This window comes from Ammospiza nelsoni, chromosome 6 (assembly GCF_027579445.1).
Source record: "Ammospiza nelsoni isolate bAmmNel1 chromosome 6, bAmmNel1.pri, whole genome shotgun sequence".
Lineage (NCBI taxonomy): Eukaryota > Metazoa > Chordata > Aves > Passeriformes > Passerellidae > Ammospiza > Ammospiza nelsoni.
Genome location: NC_080638.1, coordinates 41,211,089 through 41,230,652, shown reverse-complemented (window position 1 = coordinate 41,230,652; position 19,564 = coordinate 41,211,089). Strand labels below are relative to the sequence as shown.

Below are 19,564 nucleotides of genomic sequence, written 5' to 3'. Positions count from 1 at the left end.
GGGAAAAGGGTGAAAGAACAACAGACAGAGTTTTAAAATACATCTGCCACCATGTGTTGTTTCTCTCTGCTGCAAACTACTCTTTCTGTCTGAGCTGAGGTGCCAAGAAGCCAGGAGTGATGTTACAGCTCTAGCAATCATATCAGAAGAAACTGAAAGTAATTAAGCAGCAAAAGCTGTTAAAAATTAGCCAGCAGTTGGCAAAATTCAGCACTGTGTCTGCCAAAAGACAGACAGCTGTTTGCACCTTAATCTTCAATTCAGGAGGCCCAGATTAAAAGCACATACTGTACTTAGTTCTGTGGCTGAAGACATCATGGTACTATGGAAAGAAACCCTAAATCCTCCTGAGGAGGGCATATGTGACAGCTTTTGCATAAACCAGTGGATGGTGTAATACACAGCTCAATCCCTCAATTTTATTGTAAATTAAAATAAAAATTCAAAGATTCAAGTAAGTCACAGTCCTTTTAAAGGCAATGCATTCATTGGCAAGCTGCTGACAGGCAGACTGACAACAGATCACTTGCTGGCAAAAGCCATGATTTGCTCCTAAAAGAGAAGAAAAAGAGAAGTAATTCATAAGCATGTGTTTTAGAAAGAACCTTTAGGCACATTCCCATTCATATAAATGAACAACAGTTCTTGGCCAGGCTTTCTAGCCACACACAGAGAACCTATCCAGATGTCCTAGAAAATTAACAAAATTGTAGCATTCCTGTCCTTCCCAAGTAGTACAAAACTGGTAATTCCAATGGGTTCTGTGCTCAGAAAAAGACATCTTCAACTGTTTTTTTTTTCTTTTAAACAGAGAAAGAGAAAAAAAACTTGTGAGCACTGAAGCAGCAGCATAGTCTTCCTTAATGAAGACAGTGTCAGTGGCAGCTGCTCTGCCTTAGGAATGTACTGATTTTTAGTTGAGGAAGTGTCTCAACTGTGACCATGACACAAAGGAAACAGGGCACCTGTGTTTAATATAAAGATGGAGAATAAATGAAGTAAAAATTGAAATCCAAAGATGAGAATCTAATTTGCTGGTGCTTGGGAGCTTTGAGAGCAGAGGGCTTAAGGAACCTCACAAAAATCCAACAACTGGGTCAAGAGGGTGAAAAGTTCAGGCAGATGGGCTGCAAACAGAGGGTCTAAGACAGAAACTCACCACCACCCTCCTCAGGTAATTCCCATTTTAGAGACTTGAACTTCTGCCATGAGGGAACAATTCACAAGGCAAAACAGCACAGAAACAGTTAAGTGTGGGCTGCACACTGCCTCTGGGAAGTCACCCAATCTCTTAGTGAAGATGTTTCTTCACAGGCCTGTCTTCTCTGTGCATTGCTAGAATATAATTCAAGGTTTGACACTAATTCCATAGCAAAATAAAGCCAAATATTTCTGATGACCTCTAACTCCTAATTACTGATACAGAATATAAGACACTTAGATCTTTTATATCCCTTGTGCTGGAAGGGGGGGAAAAAGTCTCTACTGAGTCATCAGTTATTTAGGAACTCCTCAGGCCCATTCAGGACACAAACCCCCCAGTTTAAAATAGTATTTTCCAACCAAAAATGTTTCATTTTAAACAAACAAAGATCTTTATATCTTGTGCATATTTCATGAATAGTAGAATAGAATGAACTCCTACAGCCCTCACTGAAGTGAGATCCTTACTTTGACAGGAGGCAGGGCATTTGTTGCTTGCAATCCCCATGTCCTCAGCAACACCAGAGGAGCCAGTGTGGTAGAGTACAGCCTTTTTAGCATATCAGTAGCAGCTAACAAGGAGACATTATGCCTCTGACGTTCTGTTTCAAACTTGAGGAGGTGTTTTAAGGAGCCTGGAAGAGATAATTGAATGTTTCTATTACACTTGATGTGCCACAAACAATTGTGCATCTTAACTACAGAGCAGTTTCCTCTGGGAACTGAAAGAGAACAGAGAAATGGTTCATCACAATAAAGACCTCTTTCCACCAGCTAGTGCTCTTCATCCCACCACATCTCTAACTGCCATCCTGCAGAGCTTTATTTTTTTTAAAGCAGCTTTAAGATTCGTGGGATGGAAACTGCATCCAAGAATCAAGAACTGCTTCACTTCACCAAAGCTTTCAAACACAAGACAGCAGCATGCTAACCAGAGGGACTGCAGCAAAGGCCTGGGAGACTAATCCTTTCCTGCCCCAATGCTGGCTTGGAGCCTTACCCAGATCGCTCCCGTTGAAGGCTGCTGCACTGAGGTGATGAGCTAAACATGCAATATCACCAAAGCCCAGGTTCACTCCTTGTCCTGCAAGTGGGTGGACTCTGTGTGCTGCATCCCTGGAGCAAGAGAAGACAGAAATTTATTTCCCTTCTTGAAGAAAGCCACAGTGGCTGACAAACCCCAGAAGGGACAGTGTAGCACTCCTCACCTCTTTGCAATGAACCACCTTAGAGCAGCATATGCACTTTATCCAGTACCTCCTTGCATGCTATGCTGAACTACCTGCCTGCCTCTCCAGTTGTAAGAAGCAAGACATAGGGGAGGTAACAAAAAGCAGGTCTGGAAGGAAAAATTATAAAGAGGTGACTAGCCAAAGTCCTCTCAGATACATGTGGAACAGGCCTTTATGTTTTTGTAAGTGACCTCAGCACAACAGGCGCTCTGTCAATGGCACATTGCACAAACACAAGTGGACAGATATCATGAGTATAAAAGAGAGGTGGGGTTATCATTGAATAGAAACAAAATCAGGCTCTTCTATGAACAGACTTATCTGTAAAGCTCAAAGACAAACATTGCTGTGGGAGTCACAAAGTAAAAGAAATTAGATTAAGTTTTGATATGAAATGCAAGATCATGTGCTTTACCAAGCTATAAAGCACAGTGTGCTCCTAAGAGTGGTTCATAGGTTGGTAAGATGAAAAGTGCACCACACAAAAGTGTAGCACAGCATCCAAGAATTATTGAAAGTTACCACCATACTGCAGCTGGGGCAGAGAAGAAAGTACATGCAACCTTAGAATATAAGAAATGAGGTATTTTTCTGTTTGAACAGGCCACCATACAAAAGTCTCTGACATCCCACATGGGAGTAATTTTTGTCATTTGTGTTCAAAAAAGGTGAGTTAAAAACTCAAAGTGGTGCTCAGAATGGCTGGTATAAGGTAAGAGGAAGTACAGATCCAGCATGAGATACTGGATTGTTTCACTAGACTGTACAAACCCGGGAAGGGAAATAATTATCTTTCAATTTACACAAACAGCACAGATAATGGGCAGAAAGCTACTCATAAAAAGGACAGGAGGGCACCCAGAACAAACCGGATCTGGGTAAAGTCAGAGTGGAGCAATGTATCATTTCTAACATCTGAGTTGTTGGCGGGGAGTTGCTGTCCTCGGGTCATTCCTAACCACGTGCCCCCGCTGTCCTCGGGTCATTTCTAACCACGTGCCACCCGCCCCCCAAGGGTGGCGCTGAGCACCTTACCCGATGAGAGCCACGCGGGGCCGGACGTACTCTGTGGCGTGGCCCAGCCCCAGGGGGAATGTGGCTCTGCTCTCTGCATCCACGCCAGCAACGCTCGGGGGCAGCTGACGGACTGCAGTCCCCGAGGGCTTCAGCAGCGAAATGGCAGAACGAAACATGGCCCCGGCAGTGTCAATGAAGTCAGAGTGGTTTATGTTGCTCCACTGAAACAGACAAACAAATCTTTGGAAGCTGACCCAAACTAGACCCATAAAAGAACCCAGTTGAAAAAAAAAATCTGAGTTCCAATACTGAATTTTAACCACTTGGACAAAACTATACAGTAGAAAAAACCATCTTCACCATTTTAGGACATACAAATTTCCAACTAGGATGAGCCTACTCTTCCTACCTTTTGGAAATTTAAGTTAACTTCTGTGACTTTCAGAACTAACTTAATTCAGTCCCAAGGGGTCATCTTTTCTTTGCTAAGTGCCTCTTTAATATCATTCTCATCAGAGGAAGGAACTTCAGAACGCACCTCTCCCATTACTGTTGTTCAGCTACAGAATTCGGTTCTATTTCTTTAAAGCCTCTTCCCTGCCATGAGGCTGATACTCACAAAGGCAGAGTTGATGCTATCCACAAAGCTTTCCTCATCCATGGCAAGAAGTTCCGATGCATGGTCATGAGATGTAGACCAGACCAGAGAGCTGGCAGTGTCAGACAGCTAGTTTAAGAGAATTTCAAGGGTAAATATCAAGAGAAAAAGAAACAAAATAAACATTCAGTGCAAAGGCTTCTCCACTGCCCTGCCTCACACTGCCTCTGAAAATTACAGTTCCTGCCCAACTTGTTACAAGTGAGAAATGCCAAGGATAGAATGAGATGGCAGGAGGGGAAAACACAATAAATTACAAGTGAAGGGCAGATGTGCAAATTCTTAAGAGACAGAACTAACACAGAAAGGCATGAAATAAAGTTACTAGACTACAAAAGTTTTCAAAAACATTTTAAAAAATACAAACACCTTACCGGAAGAAGAGCAATTGGCCCCGTGGGAAGGAACCGCTGCCATGCTACATTGTTGTCTGTGGCCTACAGTGGAAAGAAGCAAGTGGGCAGCAAGCCAGATCACCCTCTTAGGTTCTACTGCTTATGGAAGAGTCAGTTTAGCAGAATTTTACCTCAGATAAATGGAGAGTTGCCACCACAGCTGACTGGTCATACTGATGTTCAATGTTCTTAATTTCAGCTTCCTTCCGGACCATAGAGTTATGACCATCTGCACCAATCTGTAAAGCAAAGAGATACACAGCAACTTCTTCAGCAGCTCCTAGAAACATTAGGAGCTAATATTTCACTCTAAAAACCTCAGACTGCATCTGCATATTGTCTGCTCATTCAGAAAAAAAAAATCCCCCCAAAACTAGAAGAGGTGGCGCCTTCTGCTCTTCTCATATTCAGCAGCATCTCCTTGCAGCAGGCAGAGAGAAGGCCATGCCCAGTGTCCCACACCCTCACAGACAGGGCTAGCCACTCACCTCACTCTAGCGCTCCACATGGGTGGAGTGGCACACATGGAATTGGAACCAAACCAGTGGAAAGGACTTGGGTTAGAGATGATGCCTTATGAACAGAAATAAAGAGCTTAGTTACCAGCAGCTTGGTCTGAAGTCTGCGTCCATCAGCTAACTCAACTTGGACCCAAGGGCTTGTGTCACAGCCATGGGAAGGAAGGGGCCAGGTGTACCCAACTGCTTTGCTCCTGTAGAAGACCTCCACACGGTCTGATGGGAACACAGAATACCATGGTCACAGCACAACACGGACAGGGAAAAGGAAACATCGCTACAACAGCCAAGGCCATGCAGGTGTCCTAACGGCACCCTAGGAGCTCACCCTACAATTCTCAAGGCATCCCAAAAAACCAGATATGGACAGCCCCTTGTCACTGTAAGGCCTGCTCTGGACAAGGAGGTACAGATTTTTTAATTAAGTCAAATTTTGAAGTATTTTGGAGAACTACATATCCTGCTCTGTAGCCTTTGGAAGTCAGATTTCTCCCTCCTTCCCAATTCCAGAAGGTGCCCATTTCTCAAGAATTACTTGTTAGACAAATTTCTCCCTCTCAAGACTTAGCACACAACAGAAGGCAAGTAACTGAAAGCTATCTGCAGGAAATAAAACATTGAAGAAGTTGTCCTCTACCTGCTACTGCATCTAACTGTTTTGTGAGAGCAGACATAATGACATCATTCTCCACTATGTAACCCATGTCATCTAAGTCATCTTTCTCAAAAACGATCATGGCTTCTGAACAAGCATCCCACACCTACGAAGAAAAAATACATTACATGAAGCTATGTGATAAAGAAGTCCATTTCAGGGACTTAACAGCAAAAAGACACGGTAATCTAGAAATATAGAACTAGACGAAACATCCTGGATTACTGTTCGTTCCCAGCTACTAAATTGCACCACATAACTAATTTCATTAAATGATTTAGCTTAAGCTCAAAAAGTAATTCCAAGTCAAGTTTTTCATCCCTACTTTTCTGTTACATAACTGACATAGGAAGCTGTGCTACAGCCTTGCTGTAGGTTAACCCCAGCAGGCAGCTCAGCCCCACACAGCTGCTTCCTTTCTCCCCTGCACTGAGATGGGGAAGAAAACTGAAAGGATGAAAGTAGAAAACTCATTGCTTGAGGTAAATGCAGTTCAATAGGAAAAGCAAAAGCCACACATTCAAGCAAAGCAATCCAAGGAATTAATTCACTGCTTCCCAAGGGCAAGCAGGAGTTTAGCCATCTCCAAGAGAGCAGGGCCCCATCAAGCATAATGGTTACTTGGGAAGACAGACACCATCCCTCCAAACTTCCCATGTTTCCTTCTTCTTTTCCTCAGCTTTTATTGCTGAGCATGACACCATATGGTATGGGTTATCAGCCAGGGTCAGTTGTCCAGCCTGTGTACCTCCCAGCTTCTTGTGCACTCCCAGCCTGCTCACTGGCAGGGCAGTGTGAGAAAGCCCTGGCACTGTGTAAGTGCTGCCCAGCAATAACTAAAACACCCCTGTGCTATCAACAGTTTTCAACACAAATCTGAATCACTGTCCCATACAGGCCACCTTTAAGAGAAGAAACTCTATCCCAGCCAAACCAACACACCCTTTATCTCCTGGCTAATACCCAAGCCTCCATATCTACAGCTGCCACTAGGAATCCACCTTTCAGCCTGTAACATCAAGGCCCTGGGGACAGGTATTTCTGAGCAGACTGCTACCCACAAAAAGGAGACAGAAATGAACATAAGTATGACCTGCCCTTTACCATAGGAATAAAAACCTGTGTCATTGATGCAAGTACTTTTGAGCATTCAGAGTAGACAGACACAAGGTGTATCTGCAGCCCTAAGGCACCTGCATTCGCCGGAAGGGTTTGAGTCTCAGGCTGCAGACGTGATCCCAGGCACCACAACCTGAAACAGAAAAAGGACAGAAATGCACAGAGATACAGGTTCACACGGGACACTGAGACCAAAACTAAACTGAAGCTCACTCCACACTCTCCTCCACTCTTCCCTGACTACGCTCAGGCTTGGCTCGCACCTTCCCTAGACAGTGCCAGGTCTGCCTCGGTGCTATCACAGCTCCAGAATCACATTGTTTTACTGTTAACATAAGCCAGCAGGAAAGAAACAAGAGCTCTCCATGAGCCTCTGACCTAACAGACAGCTCTCACTGTTCCATCACTGGGTAATAAAACAGACATAGAAATGCACAGCCATTATTGTAAATAACATTTCTTTCTCCAAAAGGATTCAAGGCTCACATATCTCTTTAAAATGACAATTAATCCTCATTAATTGAGGACTGAGTTACCAGACTACAAAGTATTAAGCTTCTTTTGTGAATAGAACATTCCAGGTGCTGTAGAGAGCACTTTACAATCTTTCACTGCCTAAAGTCACAAATATTTATTTGATAACAAATCAGACCAAGATACCAGAACACAGATCCTTGTTATCAAGAGAATTTGGATTTAATAACCACAACTCAGCGTGTAGAGACAAAGGCAAATAATCCTAATGATGTTAGGATGAAGGCAACACATGGTCAAAAGGGTTTTTGTTTCAACAAAACCAGCTCAAATATAAATGTTAAAAATGCAAACAATAAAATCATACTTACTGCTTAGGAGGGTTGCTGATCCTGGGGAGATGGAACTGACCCTGTTGCTGTAACTGTCTGGCATGTGATCATATTCTTTCCTAGGACCAGCCTCCAGCAAAGCAATCTTTTTATCATGGAAGTGGATGTCATGCCCTAAAATAAGCACATACATGCTTTGTTACAATGCTCCTGCCAAAAATATCAAAAGCAAAACACTTGAGTTCTTGTAATAAGACACAGTAGATGCAACACTTAATAAATAAAGAACTACATATACAGTACAGGTGTTGACCAGGCAGGTAAACTTTTGTATGTTAAAGCTTTATGACTACAGTCCTGTTACTGAGATGGACAACTCTTTTGCAGCTAAAGCAAGGATTACATATTTCCCTTTTACATACAAATTTGTGTAATTTTTAAGTGAAAATTTATTACTGGAGTATTATCAAGTGAAATCTTCAATATTTACTCCATGTTTACTCCAGAACACATTTTCCAGAGCTTAAACATAAATTCTGCTTATAGAGGAAGAGATCAAAATAAAACTGCTGTGATATGTAGCAATTACATTAATATTTTCCCTGTCCTCTCATTCTGACAATGGAATAGCACAGGCAGTTTAGACTTTAAACTTCCACATAAAGAGAACTGAAAAGAAAAAGAAGACTCAAGTAAAGTGTAAAAAACACTGCAGCTGAGCTGGCCACGCCTGCAGCATCCCAACCACCACAGATGCAGAAGGCACTGAGGACAGAAGTGGTGTCCTTCATCATCTAGAGTTTACTACTACAGCAGCCCTAGAGACAGCAGTGTCCTGGGCATAATCTCCAGATTATGCACAGTAATAATCTCATCTCCTGAGAGGTCCCAAACCTGCTTGTCAGCCTTAGGTACCACTGCTGGAGGGGATCCTTCTCAAATCCACTGGGCTCTTGTTTAACAATACAAGCAGAACTTAAACTTGCCAGGTAAGCCCTTATACTTGCAAAGCACTCATCGCTCAGCATCTTTGATCTTCTGGGCACTATATTTTTAGGTTTCTGTCACTACTGCAACCTTCTGAATCCATGTTGCAAATAAAGGAGCAGTCAGTACTCTCAGGATCTCTAAGGATACAAAGCAATGGATCTCAAAGGCTCCATTTTAACTTGGTATTAGTGTTTAAAATACTGGGTTAGAGAATGAAACTTGGGATCAGATAATAATGATTAGATGGATGGAGCACCTCTCCCACAAGGAAAGACTGAGCAAATTTGGTTTGTTCACCGGGAAAAGAGAGAGCTTAGGAGTGACTGAATTGTGGCCTCACAGTACCTGAAGGGAGCCCACAAGAAAGACAAAAATGGACTTTTTACAAGATCATGTAGTGACAGGACAAGGAGAAATGGATTCAAAGTGAAAGAGATTAGATTGGATAGGAGGAAGTTCTTTGCTGTGAGGATGGTGAGACACTGGAACAGGTGTAAATGAAGAGAAGCTGTAAATGTCCCAACCCTGCAGGTGTTTGAGGCCAGGCTGGATGTGGCTCGGAGCAACCTGGTCTATGGAAAGTGTCCCTGCACCCAGGACGGGGTTGGAACTACGTGATATTTAAGGTCCCTTTCAACCCATTCCGTGATTCTACAATCAGAAAAGCATTTTAGCTAAGGGTGACATTATCCATCAGCTATTTAAGGATTAGCATGTTTGACAGAAACACTACAGTCTATAAAACTCCAGTTAACCGCCCCATTAACACTGGACAGACACAGAGATATGGCCTGACTCATCACTGACCGGCTCACCAAACAGCCTCCGGTGAACTTTAGAGCAGGATCCCTCAAGGATCCCTCAGCAGACTCCGGACACTGAGATCCTATACAGGGTTACCTCACACTGCAGGGAGTGGGTCACAGCCTTACCCAGCACGGCGGCCATGGCGCTCCCGACCATGCCCCCGCCCGACACCACCACATCGTAGAGCGGCGGGCTGGAGGCGGCGGAGCGGAGCGGGGCGCGGGGCCCGGCCCTGAGCCGCGCTCCGAGCGGGGCCAGCAGCGTCCGCCCGCGCAACGCCGCCATCGCCGCGGAACTGACGGCGACGGAAGTGGCGAGCGGAGCCATGACAACGGCTGTGCGCGCCGCCGGCCTCGCGTCTGATTGGCTGCGTGCGGCCGAGTGGGCGGGCCCGAGCGCCGCCGGCCGCGCTGATTGGTGCAGACCGGGGGCGGGGCGGGGCGCGCTGAGGCGGCGGCCCGCGGACTGGAGGGGGCCCGGCCGCGGCGCTCCCGGGCGGGGAGGCGGGATCGCAACCCCAGAACCCGCTCCGCCCGGTTCCTCTCGTTTTGTCCAGGTTACGCGACGTCCCCGCAGGCTGTAACGCGCCGACTCCTGCGTTTCCCGCCGCCGGGCAAGGAGCTGGGACCATCCTATCGGGATGGGGGGCCGGCGGTCTCCGTTAGAACCGGGCGTACCGTGCCAGGCAGAGTTATGGGGTGACCTCGGGGTGTTCGAAGAAGATGAGGAGCTGGAGGGTTTCAGGAGGGAGGCGGAAGTTCTGCGTGAGAAGCTGAGGGAGGCTCTCAGGTAGGACGATACCTGGTACGGCTGGCAGGATGGGGTGCAGGATTCCTTCTCCCTCTGGCCAGGGAGGAGGCGGAGCATGATGTCCCAAAATGCGGGTGTACAGTGCCAGAACACGGGCCACAGGTGGAGTCACAGCAGGGAGGATGGGTCAGTAGGTGCCCACTAAGCAGCTTTCACCTAAAACACGAACAGCACAAATCCCCGCCTCATTCATCAGCTAATCATGCTTGCAATGTGCCAGCCGATGACACACATTCTTATCCAGTATCCAGTCTTCAGAGCTGTGGGCTTTCCAAGGTCGAGCTCTCAGATGACTTTCCTTGTGATTAATCTAGCTTTGCATTCACTAGCAGGTCACACGTGCACTCTTATAAAGGAAATAGTTTATGAAGAAGAAGAGACTGCAGCAATTACCAGCAAGTGTATTGACCAGGAGTCTGTTCACACATGATCTGCACCTTCTGTCTCCCCCCCCTCACTTTTTTCCCCTTTGCTGTTCTTGGTCCACTCTGATTCACCTTGATCCTTCCGTTTGCCTGCATTTATTCCATCCCTAAAATCTGTTTCACTCACTTTCACAATCACCCTCAGACATCCTATGAGAAGTTTGCCATTTTAATGAGACCCAGGAGAGTCTCAGGTGGGTTTTCTTATTATCAATAATATGGTCATCTTCTCAGGTACAAAGTTTCTAGCTGAATCTCTCAAACATCACACTAAAGCAGTTTCTTGTAATGACATTCCCATCAGCCTCTCAGGAATGCTAGTGTTTGGTACTGTTTGTTGGGATTTGTGCATATCTGTGCCTGATTGCCTCTCCTGCATTTGTCTGTTATGTTGAGTAGCTATTAGTAAGATAACCCTAAAGCTGGAGCTTTATGGTTTGCTTGTGGCCTTTCTGGCAATAGAGTGCTCTCAGCATAATAAATTGCATGACAAAGCTAAGTAGGCCTAACTTCCATTTTATACATGGAAAACAAGCAAAGCTCTGCTCACAAACTTTGGTAGCAAAGCAAAATATGGAGCCTGAGAATGACAAACCCTAGGCCTGTCCTTTACAATCAGCTCAGCCTGTGGTGTCTTTCTCTTAATCAGTAGTGTCTCCCTTCTTTTAACTCTGTTTTTTAATAATGTCACTAATCTCCCCTTCATAATGTGTTTGTCTTAGTCACACATCTGGTAACATAAGGCAGTCCAGTTCTTTGACCGACCTCACCTCAGACAGTTCCTGGGATCAGCAAAAGCCTCACTTGTTTCCTAAGTCCCGCTTGAGGCCAAAAAGCGCTTCATCTCCCTGGATTCCTTCCATCACCATCCCTCAGCCTTTCAAAATGACCCTGCGGGAAGCTCGCAAAAAGTCCGAGTTGCTGAAGTCATACATGTTCCTTGAACTAGACACACACAGAGACAAAAGGCAAAGCCAGGATGAAGCTGAATGTCAGAAACAATTCCGGGCACAGCCTGTACCTGCCCATGTGTTTCTGCCCCTTTATCAGGAAATAATGGAGCAGAATGAGATTCGCAGGCAAGCAGCAACACAGAAAAGAAAGGAGCTGCTACTTTCAACGCAGCGGCCCTTCAGTTTTGTGGAGAAGGAAGAGAAAAAGAAAGAAGCTATCAGACAAAAATTCCTGGCAGCAGCAACCCCAAATGAGAGCTCCAAACAGAAGCAAGCCAGTAAAAAAGTTCCTAAATCTACTTATGACTCACTTCTTGGAGATAAACTGAAAGGTAACATGCCAGGGCTCTTTCTGTAAAAGCACCTCCCTGCCTGTCCCTTGCTGTCTCCATGCTGGGAGGTAAAATCATGGCTCGTAGGGCACCACTTGGAGCCTAAGGCCGGTGTCTCCTGGTGGTGATGAGTCTCCTGTGTGTCTCACTGGTCATTGCATTTTCTTTAGATACCCTTGCAGTAGAGTGCCCTAAGTTCAGTAGTGTATGAGTGTCAGCAACAGCAGTTCTGTTCCACTCCCCAGAAAACATGGGCACATTGAGTCTACAGACAGATTTCCATATCCACTTTGCTGCCGATTGTGACAGTCTGGGAATCTTTGCCTGCACTGGATTTCATACCTTTGGTTACACTAAAGGGTCTGAGATGATTTGTGGCACAAACATGAAGACAGATGTAGTGCCATAGGTCTCCAAGGTCTATGCAGTATCTTAGATCTGACAATTTTACTTCTACCCAAGTGATCTATTCTACACAGAACCCCTAGGAGAGGAGACAAGTATTTCCTGAGCCCAAATCAGGCAATTAGTTTGGTTCTAAGTGATGGTGTAGTAGTCCAGTCTCTCCTGCCATTCTCTGATGTTTCCAGTGGCCTTCCCATTTGCACTTAGCTGGCTCAGTTGCTAAAACAGGGAAAGCAGGTGCCAGGACCATTCTAGTCAGGGCAGCCAAGGAAATGTTACTGATGCTTGCCTGCTTTCAGATGGCTTAAGCTGCTGCAGTTGAAAGTTTGAAGTAAGCAATTCAGACTTCATGCTTGAATGTGAGAACTAAGCCAGTCCTTAATAATTCTCATGGATTTTCTCATTCTTTTCTCCTTTTTTACTGTTTCTGTGATTTCTTCTTGAGGATACACCAGTTCAGTTTTCATCAAAAAACATTCTGTTTTAACCTAAATAGATTAGAAAGGTAAAAAGCAGCAAAGGACAAACCATTGTTCTATTTCTATCTGGCATATGAGAAGAGAGCAGAAATTAACATTTCATACTTCAGGCAATGAATACCTATAAATTAACTCAAAACCATCTTATTTTGCAAACAGCAGTATTGATTTTTTTCCCTAAAAGCAAAAAAAACAACCCTCAGCCAACTGTCTGCATTTTCATAAATATTTAGTGCTGCACAGGGAAGGACTTCAGTTTGATGCTATAATCTAAAACATATTCTATGAAAGTTTACCACAAAAGTCACAAAGTGATCTATCCATCAAATGTTCCTTACTTAAAAACTTTTCCAATGTAGACAGTTACTGCTGGAGATTACATAGAAAAGCCATCATCTGTTACAACTCATTTGTACCACACAGTCAACATGGCTGTAAATCCCATATAAAAAGTATGGGACTAGTATGGAAGATTAGCATTTCTGCAAGACAAAGGAGACAAAGGGCACAAGTTACCTGGTACTTTTAAGAATAGGAGAAGTCCTGCTCAGTTATTGCTCCAATAAGTAAAAGACATATCTAGAAATGAATGCCTAAGAAAGAGACCCTACCATCATTTTACTGGCATCTTCGAATTATTTTTCCCTGGGAGGCAGAGAAGAGAGGGGCTGAAAAAGGGGGGAAGGAGAGCACAGGATGTTTGGTCTCTCCTATATCTGTAGCTGTCATTGTAATGGAAAGTTTAGACTTGGGCACTGGCAGTTTCACAGCCTTTTATGTCACTCACACTGTTCTCATTGCTTTCCTTTTGATCCTTTAGAAGCTGAACTCTGCAGGGAAATCCGCATTCAAATGAGAGCAAAGGATTTGCTGGAGAGCTCTGTAGCTCCTATAGACACCAACAACTGTCGGAGGGAGCCTCAGTCCCGAACTGCCACCAGAACTAAGCAGGAAAAACTTGGCTTCTTACAGGACACAAGTTTCAGCTTCAAACCACAGATTAATCCAGCAATACCAGACTTTGAAGAACTTTACTGGGCGTTTCAGAGGAAAACAGTGAGGAGACAAGAAATCAAAGAGCCAACTCGTAATAAGCCATTCAAACTGAGAACCTCCAATCTCCATGCCAGGCAGAGGCAGACTAATGAAAAGATAAAGGTGAGATAGCTGGATATTTCTGTGGTACTGCTTTCTCCTATCAAGATACCAACTTCTCAAGTTTATAGCATTTAATTATTAATGGTTAACATCCTGTGACATCTGCCCTTGTATTAAGAGTACTGCAGAATTCTAGGCCAAACAAGAGAAAAAAATTATACACAAAATTAGCTATGACAGCTAAGGCTCAGTCACCCTTTCATAGCTCTAATCATGTCTCCTTCCCCTTGTCCCTCAGCCCATCCACATGTAAATCTCTGCTGATGGAAGGGAGAAGAGTGAGTGCATTCTCATAGCCCAGCTGTTCTCTTTGGTAGGCAAATAACAGAGGAGATTCTGTACTAGCAACTGTCTCTGAACAAATACACTCAATAAAGTTTCATTTCTTTCAGGATTCTCAGAAGCTTTCCAAGGTTTCAGTGCAAAAAAGTCACTCTCTGCCTGGACTTTCCTCTCTCTCTTCCAACACCCTTCCTGTGCATATTACAGATGCAACTAGAAAGAGGGAATCAGCTATTAGGTAGGTAGAAAGTTTGTCTATAAGACTGTACAACTACTGACCAACATGGAGGAAAAAACACCAGTGTTTTCCCTCATCACATCAACTACATCAACAATACATTTCCTAAATGTTTCTCTGTCTTCTTTCTTTGTTAAGTCTTGCTCTGTCTTCCATTGCATTGGAAACTGCACACTTGTACAGCTGAAATTTTAGTTTTTCTCCTTGGAGGGCTACAAAACTGAAATTCCCACCTAGCATCTGGCACCCTGTCATCTACTGATGACACATGGGCTCATCAGTAACTTTTTTTCCATACAGATATGCCCAAGATAACAAAAAGGAAGGGGACAAAGAAGGAATTTATTGGCTGGAGAAACAGAAAATGAAATGTCAAGCTATGCAAAAGTCTGTGAACAGCCGAGCAAAAGCACTGGATCCTCATAAAAGTCTGGAGGAAACACAAAAGGAGAAGTTAAAACAGAACAGGTCAGTATCCTACTCTGCACAAAAATAACCTTTTACTCTAGTAACTGAAGATGATCAGATAATTCTTTAAGACAGATTGGGTATAAAAACATTCCTAGCCTAACCTTTTTTGGTTACTGTATCCATTCTACATTCATTTGGATATCTTGACAATTCCATGCTTCTCCTTCCATAAAGAACGGTTTCCTTTAGATTAATGTTTGTAGAAGCTAATTTGTACAAGCCAGTCAACTGTAATGTGTAGCTTGGTAAAGAACACATAAGGGACAAGTTTTTCTAAAAATGTGAACACTGTTTCTTGCTTGCAGTCTAGAAGAGCTTTGCTAATAGGTCCATAATTTGTCAGCAATAGGGTTTTTTTTTCCCAGCATTCAGAATCAAGAGAATTACCAAAGTGATTTAAAGAATGGAACACTCACTGAGAATTCATCATTCCTGATCAGCTACAGTCAGAGGTAACCTATAGTAGACAGGCAATTTTTCCATTTCAGGCAAAATATGCGAGACAGAACAAAAGAATACAGAAAGGAGCTGGAAGAAATGAAGCTGCGAGTCAAGAACAGACCATTCCTTTTTGAACAGGTCACCAAGGTAAGTGGTCAAAGTCCCAGAGTATTTCTGGGCAATAGGATAAATTGTCTTTCATTTAAGACAGGCATTAAGAAATCTAGTCTCAAATTAATTCATGGATGAGAAGGTACAAACAGTCTCTTAAGTCTCTGGGGTGCACTCAAAATAACACATGGAAAAGCCACCAAAGTATACTTTAAATTCCTTCCTATTTTTGCCTTGAAAAAAACATTCAGGCTTATTTCTAGGAGCTTGCCAGTTCTTAGTATATATTGCAATCACAATATATGGTCTGATGAAAATCAAGGCCTTATCACACCAGAAATTAAATAAATACCTATTCTGCACCTGAATACTATAGACTACATTTAGGAGATGCAAAATTTTTTCTTAACACCCTCTCCAGTTAAGCACTTTTTCTTTGTACCTCTGCTGCTACAGAAGAACATTAATGATGGTCATGTTGCTTTTATCACCTGTAGGCTTTGTAGTCTGGGGCTGCATTTAACACATCTCAACCATCACACAGTACCAGCTGCAAATCTCTATTGCACCTGAGGTGTAGATACAATCTGTACTGTATCTTTTTCCCTGGGTTTTCTTTCACTTTCATTTCCTTGCAGGAACTGCAGCTGGTTAGAGACAGTGACAATACATTGACAATATGCCGATTTAAAATTTCTCAACAGAAAGTACCCTCCTGCATCAGGCTTTCTGTTCTGATAATGGAGGCAGAGAACACACATGTGTGATAAATACTGGTAATATTGCCATGTACCTGATTGGTAAGAATTCACCATTATCAATAGTGTTCACTGATGTCCATACTAGGTTTCTATCCTTCCATATAGAACACCTTAATCTTTAGGGCCTGTCCCTCTGGAGAACCCTAATCTCAGACTACATTGATTTGCAAGGTTCATTTGGAAATAGTGAGGATATAGGACTCAAGATGCTTGTTTTTCAGTTGAGCTGATATGAAGCTATTTCACAGGCACTCTCCATTTATTAACTTTTTTCACTGTTGTTAGTTCTTACCACTTACAAGCAAATGTGTTTACAGAATTTCACATAACTTGGGTTTTGCAGATGTTTTTGATTTGAGTGTCAGAGTTAGGACTCAGACACAAGTATACCAGTCTGGTAAGACTGGAATGTGGTAGAAGGAGGAAAACAGAAGAAAAAAAAGAACTGAAGCAGGAAAACATGAGCTCTGGCTTTGGGAGATATAAGACATTGTCCTAGTGTTCAGTTTTGGTACTGTACTGTATGGATTACAAAAATTTTGGACAGGAGGTTGTGATGTCCTCTTGTCCCCATGAGGAGCATCAGATGTACACTTCAAACGCAGCTGACTGTTATGGGGAATCCCCAGATCTCTGCATTTACTGTTTAAGTTTTGGTTTCACAGCATGATGCTCGTCAAGGAGCAGAGCGTCGCTATAGACGCACCCTGCAGCAGGTCGGCCTAAGCGAAGAATTTGTAAAGAAAAAAGGGAAAGATGCCACTGACTTGCTAGAAGAAGAATCTGATGTTCAAAGGTAATAAAAACAATGCAGCATTGCTCTTTTGTCTGTGACTAAAAATATTTTCCTTGTTCATGAATGCATTCCAGTTTCTATAATCTAGTGTAGGAAAAACTAAATTAACTTCACTGCTCTTATTAAGCATTGTGGCTTCTCTCTCTGAATTCCTATAACTGCACCCTACTTCATATGCATGGGGCCAACCATTTCTGCCATTAGCCCATCACTGTTTCTGCAGGCTGCCCGAGCCTCGGGGTGAAAAGGATGCCTGTACCAAACAGGAAGGAGTACCTCAGGAGGAACTGAGCACAAAGGAAGTGGCAGCATAAAAGCTTGCAGAAGAATCCATCAATCAGTTCTTGACTTCTTTCGCTCAAGATTCTCCTGGTTAATCCTCAGGAACTTAATAGTTTAAGCTGACACCTAAGAGTTACTGTGGGGTGAGATGGGAGAATTTAGTAAAGGGAAAAAAGCAACTGTTGTTTAGAGCATGTCTTGTTCAGCCCAGCAAACCCTGCAGCCTCCCTTAGTCTTCAAAAGTGTCCCTTGTGTGAGCTCTTTCCTTTAATGGGCAACAAAACAAGTTAGAGAGGTTGAAGCACTATCTTTGGATAAAAGTAGATATGAAAGATTGAAGAGGTGCATCCTCTACTGTCAGCTCATTGCATTCATGCCACAGAAGCACACAGGAAAGGGAGAATGCCTTCTACTGTGCTAGAGCTTTTTTTAGACACATGTGTGGTAGAATGCTTTCAAACAAGGTACTTCTACAAAAACAAATATCAGGATTTGACCCATCTTGGGAGAAGACTCAAAGGGAAGTCTTTCTCTGGTGTTAATTCTCCATTCACCCACTACCAGCTCAGCTTCTTCCCCCTATTAGTAAGAAGCAATAGTCTTCCTATATTAAAACATGTCCCATGTTTCATTATTTGAAAGTGTTTCAACACCTTACCAATTTAGGTCATTAATTTGGCCCAAAAAAACAACCAAAGTTATTAAGAAGGTTGTAATTAAACACTTTGAATGCATCACTTTGAATTATTGTTGTCCTAATTGTATGATTACTGTGATATCAAAGATAGATTTTGGAGGAAAAAAGGTTAGGTGTTGCCTGCCGGGACTTTGCACTCAGATGCCTAGTGCACCTTGAAAGGGGTATTTCACACTTTAGTGATCTCCCTTTGCCTGACACTAATAATAATTTCAAAAATAACAATCCTTACCACCTGGAATGTTTTCTGAGAAATTTGCACTTTGACATTAAAGTATTTTCAACTAGATATAATGTTTCCGTATTGCTCAATTTTCCTCATCAGTCATCTTTTCCTCACTTACTTAAATACAAGATGTGTCTCTTTTTGTCACCTTAATCCTTTTTTCCTTACACTGTAACAACACAGCCTTATCATCAAGTCAGAAATACAGTACCTGTCAGAGCTACCACATTAGACAAAGATATAAAACTGAAATAATGACATTTTTAATCATAACAAAGTAGTAAATCCAAGGATTTTTGGCCCAGGGGTTTCATTACAGACTGAATGCACCAAACGGCAACATCCTCTTTAAGTGACTCAGTCCTCACGCTGAGAACAGGCTTCAGCTCCTTGGAGGGTTCCAGAAAGGCTGTTACCAGTGTACCAGTTCCTACACAGGTGTAATTGTGTAGGGCAGCCAGAGGCTGCTCTTTCTCTGGGTACCCCCTGGAAAAGAGCAGTGATGTAACCACATTGTCACCGTGCCTCACCACATTGAAGGAGGAAGGAAAGAAGATTACTTCCATGCTCTAAGTCTGTGATTTAAAGCCTCTTTGTATGGATATATTTGGAGCAGTGGGACTGAAATTTTAATACATACATTTTAAAGGGTATTTACTAAAATTCGTTGCTGATTTCCATAATAATAGTTAATGGTGCTGAAAAAAGAAATTTCCAAGTATGTGAAGTGAAAAGGGAAACCCTAAGAAAGGAGGAACAAAAGTTTAAATTATTATGCCATATCCTTTTAACAAATAGTAAGGTGACATGCATGAATATAATAACAAATAAATTAAAGCCTTCATATTGGTCCCTAAACTGAAATTGCAGAAATGTGAGAAAAGTAAAAGCATCAAACTAAGTAACTGAAACTCACATCTCTCTTGCTAAACAAAGTTTTGTTCTGAAAGGAGGATTATGTTTCTGTAATCCTAAAAGAGAGCTGTGGTCTCTTAATATGTCTCAAAAATTGTATGAAAATAAAGAGTTTCAACTATGGTTCTGGATTTTCACATTTTATGAAAGTATTTGGTTATTTTCAGTTACAAGATTTACAGCCTGTTCAGCTAACCTACAAAAATACTGTAGAAAAGAAGACATCTCACTGGAGTATCTCCCATCAATTGCTGAGATGGCAGCCAAACTGCATCACTTTGACTCCCAGGTACCTGGAGGATCTTCTGCAGGAACCTCCAGGTTACAATACCTGCACCAGCAGCAGCACTACCTTTCCATTCAGCTAGGGAGCAATATAAAT

At 42.9% G+C, this 19,564-nt stretch overlaps 3 protein-coding genes across 4 annotated transcripts in view; 2 read left to right on the top strand and 1 right to left on the bottom strand.

The window, feature by feature from the left end:
* The window catches only part of ENTPD5 (ectonucleoside triphosphate diphosphohydrolase 5 (inactive)), a 37,243-nt gene extending 22,870 nt beyond the window's left edge, over nucleotides 1–14,373 (top strand). Inside the window, exon 15 of one of the 2 annotated variants that reach the window (XR_009418621.1) lies at nucleotides 14,355–14,373. The gene's annotated coding sequence lies outside the window, so the exon portion shown is untranslated. Of the gene's footprint in view, nucleotides 1–4,704; nucleotides 5,061–14,354 lie in introns of those variants that run through there. The other variant, XR_009418620.1, reaches the window with a different exon arrangement.
* Nucleotides 390–9,685, bottom strand: COQ6 (coenzyme Q6, monooxygenase). Its single transcript, XM_059474544.1, has 12 exons — nucleotides 9,526–9,685; nucleotides 7,643–7,777; nucleotides 6,872–6,930; nucleotides 5,661–5,784; nucleotides 5,109–5,239; nucleotides 4,637–4,744; nucleotides 4,485–4,547; nucleotides 4,072–4,179; nucleotides 3,471–3,673; nucleotides 2,204–2,319; nucleotides 1,672–1,838; nucleotides 390–552 (listed from the first exon to the last, which is right to left on the bottom strand). The coding sequence occupies exons 1-12, from the start codon at nucleotides 9,683–9,685 to the stop codon at nucleotides 523–525; spliced, it is 1,404 nt and encodes a 467-aa protein (XP_059330527.1). The 3' UTR covers nucleotides 390–522.
* Nucleotides 10,041–19,194, top strand: FAM161B (FAM161 centrosomal protein B). Its single transcript, XM_059474542.1, has 8 exons — nucleotides 10,041–10,189; nucleotides 11,358–11,920; nucleotides 13,625–13,962; nucleotides 14,355–14,482; nucleotides 14,783–14,950; nucleotides 15,442–15,541; nucleotides 16,932–17,062; nucleotides 17,286–19,194. Exons 1-8 carry the CDS (start codon nucleotides 10,041–10,043, stop codon nucleotides 17,374–17,376), a joined length of 1,668 nt encoding a protein of 555 aa, XP_059330525.1. The 3' UTR covers nucleotides 17,377–19,194.
* Nucleotides 19,195–19,564: the final 370 nt, after the last annotated feature.